Genomic DNA, 15,572 nt, shown 5'->3' with positions numbered 1-15,572 from the left:
AGATTGGGCTTCAGCCAAATCAACGAAATTGACATATCTGTAATGACTTTGTGAATTTACCACGATGATAGAACTGATATTATGTACGAGGTTTGAATTCATTCATTGAACACCAAACCTACCATCAGAGCTAACCACTCTATTGAATCTTAATTTATTTAAACCAACATTTTCTACATTAATCTACTTAATAATTTAACTACTAACTTTGCATTTGAAACAAGTACCACGCTCAATAGCTGAAGATATAAACTATTTCGCACGGGCGGCTACTATATTTGGAATAAGTTTATCGGAAAAAGCGGAAATCTTTATTATATATTTAATATTAATAATAATTATTTTGTGCTAGCTTCTTGAATACAAGGTTGCGGACACCATTAGGTCCAATTGTCTTATTTAAATCAGTGGAAGCAAAGTTAATATTCAACAATTAGCGGGTTGTTTTCTTAGCCCCATAGGATCTGATGTTTACTAATTTGCATGTTACGGGTCCTCGACATTCAGGACTGTCGCATATCTGAAAGTGTTTGCCTTTAACAAACCTGAACTTCCAAGAACTCAGATTAGGTAACCATGGTTGGGTCAACTTTAAAGCGCAGTCCATTAATTTTTTTTCAGATGATTGTTTGGCGATGGTTGCTTCTGTTTGTCATCTGTTGCACTTCACTATCTGAAGTTATACCAGAGCTTATAATAGTTTCAACTGTTGATGGCGTTTTAAGGGGAATTGAGATTTCTTCTGGGCGAGTGGCATGGTCTTTACCAGTGACTGACGAAAACATTCCGTACCTTCTTTCATCAAGTTTAGACAAAATACAAATATACGATGAACTAGATGGTTACGTCCGACTGATTCCCAGCTTCAAAGGTAAATGGAGATTTTTTAAACAATTGAAAACTCATTTTTGCTGGAGGACGATGGTAGGCCCGAACTGGCAGAGAGCAGAACGCCATAAAATGAGATTTAAAGACGAATATTTACCACGCTCTGAGTGGTTGATCTTAAACCCATTATTTTGAAGGAAAATTTCCAAGCCAATCGGATCACTGTAACCGAAATGAGCTCTAAAATTTGTCAATCAAAATGAAGTGGTGATTTTTTTACCAGGACAGAATTCGAGCGAGATAAATTCTAAGCGAACAGAAAAATTGCGGACGATGACACTAACCCATGCTCTCCACTGTGTAAGGGGGTATAACCACAGGCGGCACAGTTAAATTAGCGACACCTTCGTGAATATAATGACTGCATGACGTATGCTAAGACGTCGAAGTTCAGCCATCCCTTCAATTGGATGGCGTGACGTCACTAGCGGCGTACCGCAAGGTTCAATCCTGGGGCCACTACTTTTTCTCGTCTACTACTTTTTCTCGAAAGTGTAGTAGACTTTTTCTCGAAAGTGCGATCGACATCAATAACCCCACTGGCCTAAAACAACGACTACTACGTGTTCTCTGGACTTTCTTCAACGCAAATTACAACGAACTTGTCAGTGCGACGTGGAGAGTGTAATTTGCCATCATTCACCATCACGAAAGAAAAAGGGAGACGATCCCCGTGCCAGCAGATGAAGATATCTCCTGGCCGAATCCCAACTACTACTACTACTACTACATAAATGACCTACCACAAAAAATCGAATACAGTCAAACCTACGGTTAAGCGGATGACTACAAATTGCTCTCTAATAATAAACATGAATTTCAACTTGATCTTAAGAAACTAAATGAACTGTGCAATAACCAATAACAACGAAATGCGCTTCCATGAAAACAAATGCAAGATCCTTTATTTGAAAAAAGTCGCTCTTTACAATAAAAAATAAAATAAAACAGTTAATATCTCGCCTCATCAAAAAGATCTCGGAATACAAGTTTGTGATAACCTCACTTGGCATCAAAACGCAATCACACGAGCCTTGAGAACTCTCAAAGCACTTAGGTATCTCAGAAGAAATCTTCACCACAAAACTCTCCCTCAAGTTAAACGTATACAAGGGTTACATTGTACCAATCATATCCTACGCCTGTCAAGTGTGGTATCCGTCCTAATGCAATCTGGTTCTCATCCAAAGAATTCAAGAAAGTGCGACGAAATGGATAATAGGTTCTTCTCTCCAATATATAGAACGTTTAATCAAACTGAAAATTCTACCTCTATCTTTTTACTTCGAACTTCATAGCTTATTACTATTATATGATCTCATAAACAATAAATACATTGTCATACCAATAATCGGACGAGACAAGGCGCGAAATGTGAAATCAAACTTACGAAAAAACGATTATTCAAAAGCCACAAAATTTTTTGGTCGAGAACTGCCTATCCCTATAATATTGTCAACAAACACAAAGACCTTACAGACAACAGAAATATAAAATATCCGATCAGCGACACTTATTGGAAATTTTTTAAAAAGTTTTAATGAAATTGACATATGCACTTGGAGAATTTACTGTCCAAAAACTGCAACCCAATTTCGAAACTATCTCATCTAAAGTGATCAATAAGGGTGTCCAACCCATGCATTGCAGAAGCCTGAACTACTACTACTAAATGCTAGAAGCCGAAAGGTTTTACAACAACTCTAATAGCAGTGATGACAACGCTTTGGCATCAAAGCAAACGGCTTGTGGGGGTCTAGAGTCAACAGAACTTTCTCCGATGTTAATTTTTTTTTTATCCATTGGGCTTGTCATGCCCAAATAAAGCCAGGGAAGTACACAAAAATCACGAGGCAATTAGAAATCTCAAATATCAACAGTGAAGTTTGAAAATTAAAAGTAATTTTGTTCTGCTCGTGTTTTCCTGCATGTGAGACGCAGGGCCCTCTGCAACACGCTTTATAGAGCAACTAACAAAGAAAACCTCTGAACGAAAAGGCAACACATACTCGGACACAATAACATACAGACGCTGCCGCAGTACTAAAGGTGTAATAGGTTGATAGTTCCTAGTGTTGTTGTGCTTGAAGAAGTCTAGAGTCCTAACTAGATTAGTCTAATTTTAACCTTCGGACGGGGCGACTAGAGCCTATCGTAATGATGATAGTTTGAAATACAGTTTGTTCTTGCGGGAAATATAATTAAGGTGCTGTTATGTTTCATAGTGGAGGCTCACTGTTGCGTCCATTGCGTGGATCATACTTCTTTAGATTTAATCCGGTTTTGTGGTAAATTTAAATATGCTGCTGCAATGTTTATCAGTGGAGGCTCCTTGTTCCGTCCATTGGGTGGATCATACCCGTTTCATATTAACACCAAGAGGTTGAAGAAAAAATTCGTATGCGGCCTTCGGGACGTGATACTAGCATTTGGGCTTACCCTGGTGGCTTTGAAAATAATTTCGAACTCGAAAACTGAAGTTCCATGGAATTGGTGGAAGTATTTGGGAATAAGAGAGTCATTTTTCGAAAACGAAAGCAGTATGTGCAATTAAGTAGTCAGAAATCTTCTCTCCAAAACGTTTCAAGTGTGATTCAATGTTCAATTCTTAGGCAACACTTATTTATCACATTATTTGATAATTTGCCCGCAATGGTCTAGGAAATAAAATCTACGAATACGCCCATAATTTCAACGCAATAGTCTTCAACCATCAAGACGAAAAGGCAACATAAACTGCTCAAAAAAGCTGTAGCTGATAAAAAAAGCTGTAGCTCTCATCATGGAGGAATCAACTTAAACGAAGCTTGGCAATAAAGACCTGAAACGAGTCGAGCCTCAACAAGTCCAAGGACCTATCGTTCAACCATGTTTAAGCTAGAATGAATTTTGCCTGAGTAAGTGCAAGAAATCAAAGAGCGCTTTTTTGCAAATAAAGCTTAAAAAATAACCTCAAGACTGGAAGGTGAAATTGAATGCAAACACAGGATACGTTGTGCCAATTGCCGTCTATGTCTCTCAAACCTGGCTACCAAATAAAAATGACCTAATCGAATTTGAGAAAATCAAGCTTCATGCAACGAAATAGATACTCAGTTCGAACCCAAGCTATCGAAATTTATTAGTAATACTGAAACTTTAACCAGTCGCAACACTTGTTACTGCTATTGTCACTGAATCAAGAAGACTGGGACAGAGATTAACCATAACTTTGAAACAGCATCAGACCCAACGGGCTGAATGTAAAATCACGGAAGACAGGCTGAAAACTAATGACAACTTTTTAATAGAACCAATTTGATCTTAATTCCATATGTAGAGCATTAATTTAGTATGAAAGAGATATTAACGAAATTACTTTTATGCCGAGAGCAAATGCACTTAGAGAAAGATCTGCAGATGTGGAAACTGTAACATACTGTGCAAAATAGAACTGATCAGAAGTGACGGGAACCGATGGGAACAGCAGAGACCAGCCTCGAAATCGTTCACTACTATTTACTCTATGCTGTTTTTGCATTTTGTAAGTTTCAGTTTTGGCACATGAACCTGGGCGTAGCTGTAAGTATTCGACATGTAGTGGCCAAGTGGTGCGGAACGCGACCGCAAGCCATAGATAATCCAGAGGGCAACTGATTAAATTGGCAGTGCTTGGATGTGTTGTACTTTAATTTAAGCCAATCAGCTCTGTTGGATAAAAATTAAGCAGTCGGCTCTGATTCTTATCTTTGCGCATCCGGCTCGGCGCCCGTTGAGCTCTAGTTCCAAGCTCCTTCTTTTGCTCTCTCAACATTAGATGCCGACATAATTGTACACACGGTTAGCAGATAGTTAAAGCAATCTTTCTGCAAAGATGAATAATCTTTCTGCAGTAGTTAAAAATTCTGAGATTTAAGTGCTAATATAAAATTAATATTAAAAGAACGCATAACCTAAAAACTGCATTTCAAAAACTTTGTTATATTCATCTCATGCGACACATAAAATTCTGCCCAATTTGCTTTTTTCTCTAGAAATCTTTGAATGGGTTTTCCTCTTTGAGTAAAGCTACCTGATTTTCATTCTCGTGGAAAGCGAATTCAAATTTTTTTGATCTGTGGAATATATGTTGTCTGAAAAATTCTTCCGATGTGATTTTGAGGTTTTTTTTTCAGTTTGTCAGTTGATTCTCGAATTTGCATTGGGAAGTCCATTGCACGAATTGAAGCCCCATCATTTTCTTTCAGCAGATTATGACGAGCGGTAGCAGAATTATGTTTTAAAAAATGTTTAAAATTATGTCATCAGAGCCATCAAAATTTATATAGACTTTATATAAGCTGAACTGTTTATTTTCAGATAGACTTTAATGTAAATTATAAATTTGAAAGCTTTTGAGCAAAAATTTTGCTATAAAAAGCATACTCTCATAATAAGAATCGTTTGAATATAAGAATTGACAGCAGTAAGAGAACTAATTTATTTTGCTTTTTCTATAAATTCGTCTCTGTCAAGGAATAGAAAATTGTTTCCCATGTTGCTCTAGGTTAGAGAAAGAGACTTATTGATAATTGGATAATGTAAAGATGAATTAACATCGTAACATTTTTCTGAAACTAAAAAATGACAAAGCTAGAGTTTGAGCCACATTTTGCGTAGCGAGAGTACTGCTTGACCAATTTGCTCATCGGCAGTGACTTTATTTTTTCTCGAGTGTTTAGATGGAAACTCCAAAAATACAAGAACGTAATATTTCGCTATTTTTTTTAACGATTATCGGTTGTCAAATTATTATCACGTTTTTTTTCGTTTCATATTTGTTAAAATGTGACTGCAATACTTGGCTAAAGTCGTATGTTTTATAATTTGGGGGTATTGTTGAAAATAAAACATTGAATTTTTTATTGCTTTTGGATCATTTCCGACTTTTTTCAACAACGGATTTTATTGAAACTTATAAAATGAAGTTATATATGATTGAAAGCACTACTTTGATTCACTGGGGCTTCAAATAAAACAACCGATGAAACAGATGTAAAATGTCAAAATTAATTCAAAATGGCTTGAAATCCTTCAAAGTTCTGCCTCGATAACTGCCCGTTAGTAACAACGAAGGATCTGATTTCTGCTTTTCTTAATGAACTGCAGCCGGTACTGTTTAGGCGATTTCTCGAAAAAAATGACAGATGTCGCTAAAATTAGTGTCCTGAATTGGTGTCCATTGATGAAAATTTTCTATGAAGCAGAATTAAAAGTCTTTCAAGCAGCGGTTTAAAATATGAGAATGCCCCCATTACTGATTGAAATATGAGAAATAATGTCATGACAAACAAATTTTACAATCTGGCAAAAATAGGATGCTTTGGCGCAAATGAACTCTAAAAATGAACAAAGTTTGCGTATAATAAGCCAAATTCTCACTAATTTAAACCAGTTAATTTTCCGGAAGACAATTTTCGCCTAGAAAAGTTCCTAAAAATCCTGAAACTCAAGTATTCCAATACAAACGGATACTTGAGATAGAGCAACAAATAATTCACGAAGACAGAGAAAATTACTCAAAATAGATCCCAAGTGGCCGAAAACTGACACAAAATTGCCAAAATTAGAAAAAGCTTCCTGGGTTTGATGTCCTTTCCAATGATGTCATCACTCATAGTTTTCTGTACAAAACATCGAGCGTCACAGTTTGACTGAATTTTTACTTTTACTTTTGGCATGCCGATTCGCGTCTGATTGTCAGGCTTTTGACTGGTCTCGAGGTTGGGATTAGTTAGTCTATTGTTCCATAAGTCTATATATTTACTGTTTCAATCTCTAAAACGTTTTCTTTGTTTAGGAGAACTGTTTAAGTGGAATGGAGAAAGTCTCAAACAGTTTCCGACCAATGCTGACCTCCTGCTGTCAAGTTCAACAAAGCTGACGGAGAACACGTTTGCGTCTGGTGCTATCTCTTTCCACAACTTAGCCATATCTCTATCTGATGGTCGATTGCTCTATAGGTCTGTACTCTTTTACCTTTTACAACCTATTTGAAGCAAGAGGCAACGTCGCCCCTTTTTGGGCGACGTTTATAATAATAATAATTATTAATTGAATTCGTCTTGAACAATTAAAATTACAAAAATTAACATCGATAGGTATATACACAGTCAAGACTGGACTAGCCGGAAAGCCTACTAAAGGCTTGTTGAAGGCAGCCCAAGAGCATTTGATTCAATTTTAATTATCACAAAAATTAAGCATTATTATTAAAGTTAACATGAAAATTGAACAAAATATGAAACATCATGAGGATGAAGATAAACAGAGAAAACTAAAAATAAAACGAGAAAAAAACAGATTAAGGTTAAATAAATTCTAATTCAACGATGCAGTCCAGGACAGCCTCAAGCCCGCGAGAGACACCTCCCAGTGCAATGAGGATGAGTAGTCTCAGTACAGTTCTTGATTGATAAGAATGACTTTCGAGTGCTTATTAAAGGCCCTACAACAGTAGTTAGTTCCACACCTTGAGCACTTAAAAGCATCTCACACAAGCAAGAAGCTGTCCAAGACCGCAAAATCACAACAATATGATAGAAGCAATTTGATACTACTTGGATTAGTTCTTATTTAAAGATAATAGTTGCCAGCTCTAGGTTCCCTATTATGAAATTATCACGGAAGTCGTGTAAATATGCGTTTTTTGAATTTTCACCTTTAAAGCTTGTCTGGATTTCTATGTTAGCTTTTTTCAACAGGTTCGCAAGACAAGTTGTCCTAAATTCTACAGAGAGTTGTTTCGCTTTGCATTTGTTTATTGGCAGAGAATTGATCCCGCTTTCTTTTGGTCTGGTTACATAGCACTTTCCACATTGTGAGATTTCTTTTTTATTAACCACTCGTTTGAACAACTTGTATATGTGTAATTCAAACACCGATGCAATTTTTAATTTCTCCAGTTTATCAGAAATGCTGTCACGATACCTTTTACGAAAAGCTATTCTAAAAAACCGTTTTTGACTTTTGTGAATTACATAGAGATTGCTTTTCTTCACGCAACCATATATAAGAATCCCATATTGCAAGACCGGTTGTACATACGTTTTATAATAATTTATAAGCTGATTGATTGTCATTACGTCACGCAACTTATAGACAATTGCGCAGAATTTATTCGTCTTTTTCCGTATATACTCAATGTGTTGTTTGAAAGAAAGTTTGTTATCCAACCATATTCCTAATATTTGCAAGAATCCACACTTATTAAAAATTCATCGGAAAATTTTAGTGAGATGTCGTCTTAAGCAATGCAAAATTTGAGCAATTTAGATTTCGTAGCCTTTACGGTTACTTTGTTGTATTTAATGATCAACTCTTTCGATATCTTTCTGAAACTCCTCATTGCTTGCAAGTGGAATTTTTACTATTGCTGTATCATCAGCAAAGAGTGTTACTGAAGAATTGAAAACAGCATGCGTCAGATCATTGATATATATATATCAAAAACAGTAGTGGACCCAAAACTGAGCCCTGGGGAACCCCACATTTGAACTGGCGTTTTGTACTCACAGTTCTATTAATATGTATATACTGATACCTCTATGACAAGTAATTTTTGAGCAGGCACAAGTTACAACCTCGAATTCCGTAGTTCTCAAGTTTTCCTAGTAAAATAGAGTGATCAACGCTATCAAATGCTTTCTGAAGATCAAGTAAAAGCATGAGTGGATCTTTTTTCTGATTTTTCCTATTTCTGATCTCTTCATCTAACCTAAGAGCGGCATCTACAGTGTTCAATTTAGACCTCAATCCAAACTGATTAGCATTGAGCAACTCAAAATGTTCAAAATAATTAATAATTCTGTTAGATATTACGTTCAAACACTTTTGCTAATGATGGGAGTAATGAAATTGGTCTGTAATTTCCATACTCATTGACAATACCATCTTTGTGGAGGGGATTTACTTTTGCAACTTTAAATTCCCTCGGGAAAATTCCAGTTTTAACACAGTTATTGAACACATTAGTTAGTGGTTCACTTATAACGGGACAACAAAATTTTAACATTTTGGAGGATATACCATCGTGATCATAGCTGTTTTTACTTTGCATGTTTATAATTACGTTTTGCTCCTCATTATGTTTAATTTCACTTAAAAACAAAGATTGTGATTGCCTTTCTATGGGTACTTTTTCTACCTTTTCATTTTGGCATTCAGTTCTGTGCCAATGTGTGCAAAAAACTTATTCATATCATTTGCGACATTTGAGTCAAAATTATCCGGCAAAATCAGTTTTCTTTTTGATCCAATTAAATTAGTATGATAGTGTTTTGGGTCTGCATTTTCCAATTTAGTTCTCCAGTAAGCTCGATATGCTTTGCGAGATAGCGCATTACATTTATTCCTTGAAATCTTAAACTGCTCAAAGTTGTCTATTGTCGGATTTTTAATATATATTTTGTAGAGCTCATTCCTTTTCCTTGATGCACGCAGTACTTGATTTGTTACCCAGTTCTTACGCGCCCTTTGATTTTTGTAAGTGGACAAAATCTGTCGAAACAATAGGTAATTAACAAAATCTGTCGAAACAATAGGTAATTACCTCATTAAGCTGTACGATTGCTGTATTGGGATCGCTATCACTAAACGCGATATTCCTTAGCTTTTGGCTCATTAGAAACTCCAGTCTTGACCTATTATCAAGGTTATTAAAAACATTTAGATTTCTTGTGAAGAAACTGCGTTCATTTTCTTTTAATAATTTTGGAAGCATCAGACAAATACTGATCCCAAAATAATTTCGGAAGCATTCACACAAATAATGATCGGCTGGTCCAAAACTATAGTTCATGGCTCTCTTACTTAAAACATTACCCGATATATGGTCTATACGGCTTGCGGACGTTGACGTTTCTCGGCTTTGACTTCGTTGCGACAGTAAATTCATACCGAAGGATGTAATTATGTCGGATAACCCCCTACACTCTTTGTTGTCTCATAAGAGATCAATATTAAAATCTCCTGCAATTATTTGTTTTCTCGAAAAATTGTGTCCCTCTAGAAACTTTTCCAAGATATTCAAAAAACCATCAATGGACTCGGAGGATGACCGATACAAAACTGTGAAAGTAATTTTTTGACCATTTTCAGTAGCAATATCAATGCTTAAAATCTCTGCGTCCGAGTGTTCTTTAAAACTTCTTACTTTGAGCTTATGAGATACATGAACTCCTGCACCTCCTCCTCTTGATCCGCGTTACCGTGAGAAAAACTTGTAACCATCAAGAGAAAAAATGTTTTCATTTTCAGACTTGTTTAGCCAAGTCTCCGTAATGACGATTATATCTGGTTTATTAGTGAGTTGCTCAATGCATGCTTCTAGATTAATAAAGTTTTTCCTTAGAGAACGTACATTAGTTGTAACACGAATGACAGCCTCAGAAGAGCTATTGTGTTGCTTAGACGAAATGGTGAAAAAGGTAGGTTAAGATGAAGTGAGGTGATCTCGGAGACTGTCAAGCATTACGAATCAATAGATTCTTCGACAACAAAGCCGTTTTCAGAATCAATATCATTATTTTGATCAGTAGTAGTGTTGGTTACAATGGATTCAATATACTGATTGAGTAGATCTTTGTTATTTTTCAGCTTCTTCAGATTTCCGACTTTTTTTCCATCACTAGGGCTGCTCATTCCTCGTTTTTTTTTGGTTTTTCTTTTCCATTAACTTGTTTTTGTCCTCCTTCAGTAAAATTGAATAATGCTGTTCTAGATGCTGATTGCAATGTTTTTTTCGTTTTTAGATTAAGATATAAGGGAGCCTTGCGCGAGTAATGAATCTGTATCCTCCATGTCAACAACGTTGTGTGGTTTCGGCTTACTTCCATGCTTTTTAATAAAAACATGTGGTGCGCAGTTGTAGGTCGATGTTTTTAAGCCTAATCCTTTTAAATAATCCATTAAATCGGCATCTCTTTTTGTTAATCGTTCGTTGAGGAAGTTCGGTTTTGCATTTGTCGGGTTAAGCTGATTTCTCAGGAAATGTTTTCCCCATATTCTGTCCTTCACATCAAAGTAAACGAACTTGATAATGAATGCTGGTGGTTGGCTAGGGTTGTGGATCGGCCCCAGTGGATGACATGCTACAATGCTGTCCCGCTCTACTTTGATGTTCATGTAGTTGGCAAAAAACGTTAAAACGTCCTCCCAATAATCTGTCCCATGCAGAAGGGGTAGGTTGTTGATAATGATAGTCTTCTGATGAGTATCTTTCAATATCGTTCACCTTTTTCTCCAGGAATTGTACCCTTGATACTAGATTGTTGATAGATGCTTGCTTCTCGAGCTCCACAATAAGCTTTTCCATAAAATTCATTAATGTGGGGTCACAGCTGTTGATATTGTCGAGTTCATCTCTCAAATTTATCATTATGGCAGCTCAGAGATAGGGGGATTAGCTTATGCATGCCAAATCTGAAACTATTTAATAAGTTTATCACAACAATTAGGGCTTAGTAATCTTTTTACATGTTATCAGAGTAGTTATTACAGGATGCTACTGCTTTATGGTAGTGAAAACCACTGAATATCCAATGTCTCATGTTAGTACCCAATGAAAGTTTTGGTGTATGTACTTCACAAGAATGAACGCTTAAATGAGACGAAACAATTGAACTAATTTCGAATTTACTAAATGGCACTACAAGCTATTTGGTTACTATAATTGAAAAATGGTTTGAAAAGGTGGATAGCGAATTACTATTTGTTAATGGGGAGCTACTTTGAAGGCTTCGAAAATGATCGAATTCTGTCGCTGTAAAAATGTATCATTAGTCTCTGGCAATAATTCCATTTCAGTATAACTTTAGTTGTGACGTGTATTGTGCTTTAGATGCGAGGGCAGCAAGCCGTGCAAGAAAGAGGGTGACTTCGGCGCTAGTGAATCTGATGTGCCAGAGAGTGAAGGGAGTGGGGGTGGCAGTGCATCTGATGAAGTTGTCTTTGTCAGATGTACACAGAGAACTGTCAGAGCCATAGACGAGTTGAGTGGCACCGAGAGATGGAATTTTAGGTTGTTCATATGTAAAACTTTTCTCGTTCAAAGTTAATTACCGTAAAATACCTTACGTGTGACTTTGCAAATGGGCTTTTTCTGCTGTTTCAATTTTTCGGATGTTAGAGCGTGAGAAATCTTGGAACTTTCGAGTCACTTGTAGAAATTCATCGAAAGCAATTATAAGAGGAATTGGAGCCATACAAGGATAATTTAAGGAGCTTAGCAAGCAAGTTTTCGCTGTTACAATTGAAATTTGTCAATGTTCATAGTATTAATTCATCGCTGCGGCTGCGGGGTAATGATTTAGCTTTCGCCATATCATGTGCTAATACGATGACGTTAGTTTTCTATTCGCAGTGTGACTGATGTTGACGTGCAATACAATGCGGCCGAGCGTCGCAACTCGGGGTTCATCAGTTATATTGCGCCCCTCCCTCCCATCGACACCTTCTTCCAATCACATTCAGACGAATCAAATGACCAATTACATTGCTCGGATGATGCAGCCATTAAACTTCAGATTATGACTCCGGAAGGAGCTGTTTTTGGATTTAATGAAATCACAGGTACTGTCGAATGGTCGAAACATCTCAAAAGTCCAATAGCCGGAGTCTGGAAGTATCATTGCAAGTCTCTGGTCAAGCTGGATCTGTCAGATTCGGAACTTGTTCCGGATTTGAACTACAGGTTCTCAAAAAATGACAATTCCAACGGCCAAGATAGAAATTCTGAGACCCCAAAAAGTGCAAAACGGCCTTCGATGTATTTGGGGTCCTTTAACAACATGTGGTATGTTCAAGTTTTTCAATCGCCAATGGAAATGCCAACAATTCACACACCCAATTTAAGTTACAATCACAATATGGTTTATGCACAATCAAAAGCTGCATGGGTTCCCTATTTAGCAACATCGCCTTCAAGGACGCCTTATTTAAACCAAGAAAAGTCGGTTATACCTTTGGACCAAACTTCAAATGAGGAATTTTCGACTGCCTTGATGCCAATAAATGAAGAAATTTCATACCCCTACGATGCAGGGTTTTCAATGCCGATTGCCCAACATGAATTGCACAGCTTTAGCTCTGCTGGATTCTACTTTTCAAGTGATAGACCTAGTTACTTTGACAACAATATGCGACATATAACAGATGTGAGTGGAGACCGAAATATTAATTTCTACGATGACAGTTTCCTCCCGAACACAGAAACTATTTTGGCTTTCGTTCCCGTCTCGTTGTCTTATTACTGGAGGCAAATTGCGGCTATTACAGTATCACTCGCCTTATTTTTCAACTTAGTTATTCAAGCATATAACCATATCAGAAAGAAATACAAACGTGGTCGATATGACTCCAAACCCGAGAAGGTGAAACGTGAACAGTCCAGTAACGATGAATTAAACTCCAGCATTTCCAGAGCAGCGTCTGGTTTCAATGAGTACTTTACATTCCTGGAAAAACTTGGAAAAGGTGGCTTCGGGCAAGTATACGTCGCGAGACACAAACTAGATCTACAGAAGTATGCCATTAAACGAATAGAACTGCCGCGAAACGTAGACTCAGCTGATAAAATGCGAAGAGAAGTTAGAGCTCTGTCAAGGTTGAATCACGCACACATTGTGAGGTACTACAATTCATGGGAGGAAACACAAACTCAAGGTTCGGGAGACTTTTTGGCACCCTTTAATTCTATAGATTCCTATACTGATGAAATTTCCCGCGCTCCTGATAATAAATGTGCTGAAAAAGTTTCAATCGGTCATCTGTTCAATTGCCGTGTGAACTCGGGTTCGGTTTTTGAAAGTGAGAAACCTCAGGTTTGTATCAGTTCAATTGGGAGCAAAGGAGATGATTCTGGCAATAGTGAAAGTATGACGACGACTACCAATCATAATTTCATGGGTTCATATATGGAAACTTCAGCAGACGATTTGATAAAATTCGAGGCGTCAAATGCGACTGAAAAACGCTCTGTTAATCGACAGAATTCCAACGCGCAGGGAACCGATTGTAACGAGGAAAACAAAAGTGGTGTTTTGGACAAAGAATCTGAAAATGTTGGTGCAACTCCTTCGGTTTTATCAGGTGAAATACAATCAGGAAGCGTTTCAAAGCCTGCTCAGAAACAGGAATGTTTGAAGTCGTATTTGTACATTCAAATGGAACTTTGCCGACCTAACACTTTAAAGGATTGGCTCATGGACGAAATGGAGCGTGACCGAAATATTAGTCTTCATATTTTTCATCAAATTATTCAGGCTGTTTTGTATGTTCACGCTGCGGGTCAATTTCACAGGGACTTAAAGCCTTCAAATATTTTCTTCTCAGAAAAAGAAGCTTTGGTCAAAGTTGGAGATTTTGGTCTAGTTACAGCTTCGCTTGAGTTTTCGGATGAAAGTTTTTATTCAGAACGGTACTTAGAATTGAGAAAATCGTCTTCTAACGAAATAAATGGTCTTCAAAAATCAAATAGCAACAGTGGAACGTCTTTGAAACATACAAGTCGAGTAGGTACTAAAATATACATGAGCCCTGAGCAACGCAAAGGTCAACCTTACGACAACAAAGTTGATATTTATGCCTTGGGGTTAATTCTATACGAGTTGCTTCAACCTTTTTCAACCGAGAGTGAACGAATTGCCCAATTAAAAGCTGCAAGGAGTTTTGATTTTCCGAGTTTCGAGGCTTCGGATGTGAATGCAGTTTATACGGCCGAAGATATTGAACTGGTCAAGAAAATGCTTAGCGTGAATCCCGATGACAGACCTTCAGCCCAAGAATTGTCGGAACATGAGATACTGAAGTCGTACAAAGTTCCGTCGCCTGCAACTAGGCTGCAAAAATTGTCAATGTCAAAATCGCGATCCTCGAGTAATATGGAGTCGAATTCATCCAATTAATTTTTTGAAGGAAATACTGATTTTTGATAGGTGGCTGTATATGGCAACACTCGACTATTCTGTGGGAAAGTTAACTTGTAGTTATTATCCTTGGCCCCGTTGATGTAAAAAGCTGTTAAATTAACTTTTACGTTTAAATTTAGATGATGTGTCAAAATTGCCTGCTAACCAATAGAACAAAAGGCACTGAAGAAAAGAAAAAAATGGGTGAGAGTTTGAATAAACTTATTGCTGAAAGCGGAAAATGATTTGAAACTGTCACATTGAGATATGTACAAATTGTATTGAGTAGATAGAGCTTTAATCTTAATTAAAATTTCTTTGCCAATTTTTTCGAGAAAAACCCTTGCTAGTTAAAAAAAAGTGGCGTGATCAAATTTGAGCGGAAAAGTCGATCATTGACCATCAATAGAAATGAGTTCGGAATATGGATGACGAAGTGTTATTAGATGTGAGAATCTTTGTCTGGTAATACGCTAATTGGATAACCGCTTTATAACGAATGCGTTTTACTAAAGCCATGGCTCAGGAAAGATACGACAATTTTATATAAAGCATCTCAGTATATCAATCATAAAGTTGCTCACCAAATTCATCTGGTATAATGAACATATTCTTGGTTATGAAGGTGTAACACTGCAGAAGATATAGAAATTTTGGCAAAATGATCTGGTGGATTAAATTTTGCTGCTTTTTTAAGTCTCATGTACATTACCCATTATTCGGGTAGTGGATAGGAAACGAAATATCACAAGCGAAATT

The 15,572-nt window shown here is 36.9% G+C and overlaps 2 protein-coding genes across 2 annotated transcripts in view; both read left to right on the top strand.

Annotated features, from left to right (window-relative positions):
* LOC142337779 (ATP-dependent RNA helicase DDX19A-like) overlaps positions 1-15,572 on the top strand; it is a 58,940-nt gene that overhangs the window by 5,898 nt on the left and 37,470 nt on the right. The window lies entirely within an intron of this gene.
* Positions 618-15,138, top strand: LOC142337778 (eukaryotic translation initiation factor 2-alpha kinase 3-like). Its single transcript, XM_075387287.1, has 4 exons — positions 618-871; positions 6,707-6,869; positions 11,747-11,926; positions 12,269-15,138. The coding sequence occupies exons 1-4, from the start codon at positions 622-624 to the stop codon at positions 14,808-14,810; spliced, it is 3,135 nt and encodes a 1,044-aa protein (XP_075243402.1). The 5' UTR covers positions 618-621; the 3' UTR covers positions 14,811-15,138.

The sequence above is a fragment of the Convolutriloba macropyga genome, chromosome 4 (genome assembly GCF_964194025.1).
Source record: "Convolutriloba macropyga chromosome 4, txConMacr16.3, whole genome shotgun sequence".
In the NCBI taxonomy this organism is placed as follows: domain Eukaryota; kingdom Metazoa; phylum Xenacoelomorpha; order Acoela; family Convolutidae; genus Convolutriloba; species Convolutriloba macropyga.
This window is presented reverse-complemented; position numbering and strand designations above follow the sequence as displayed.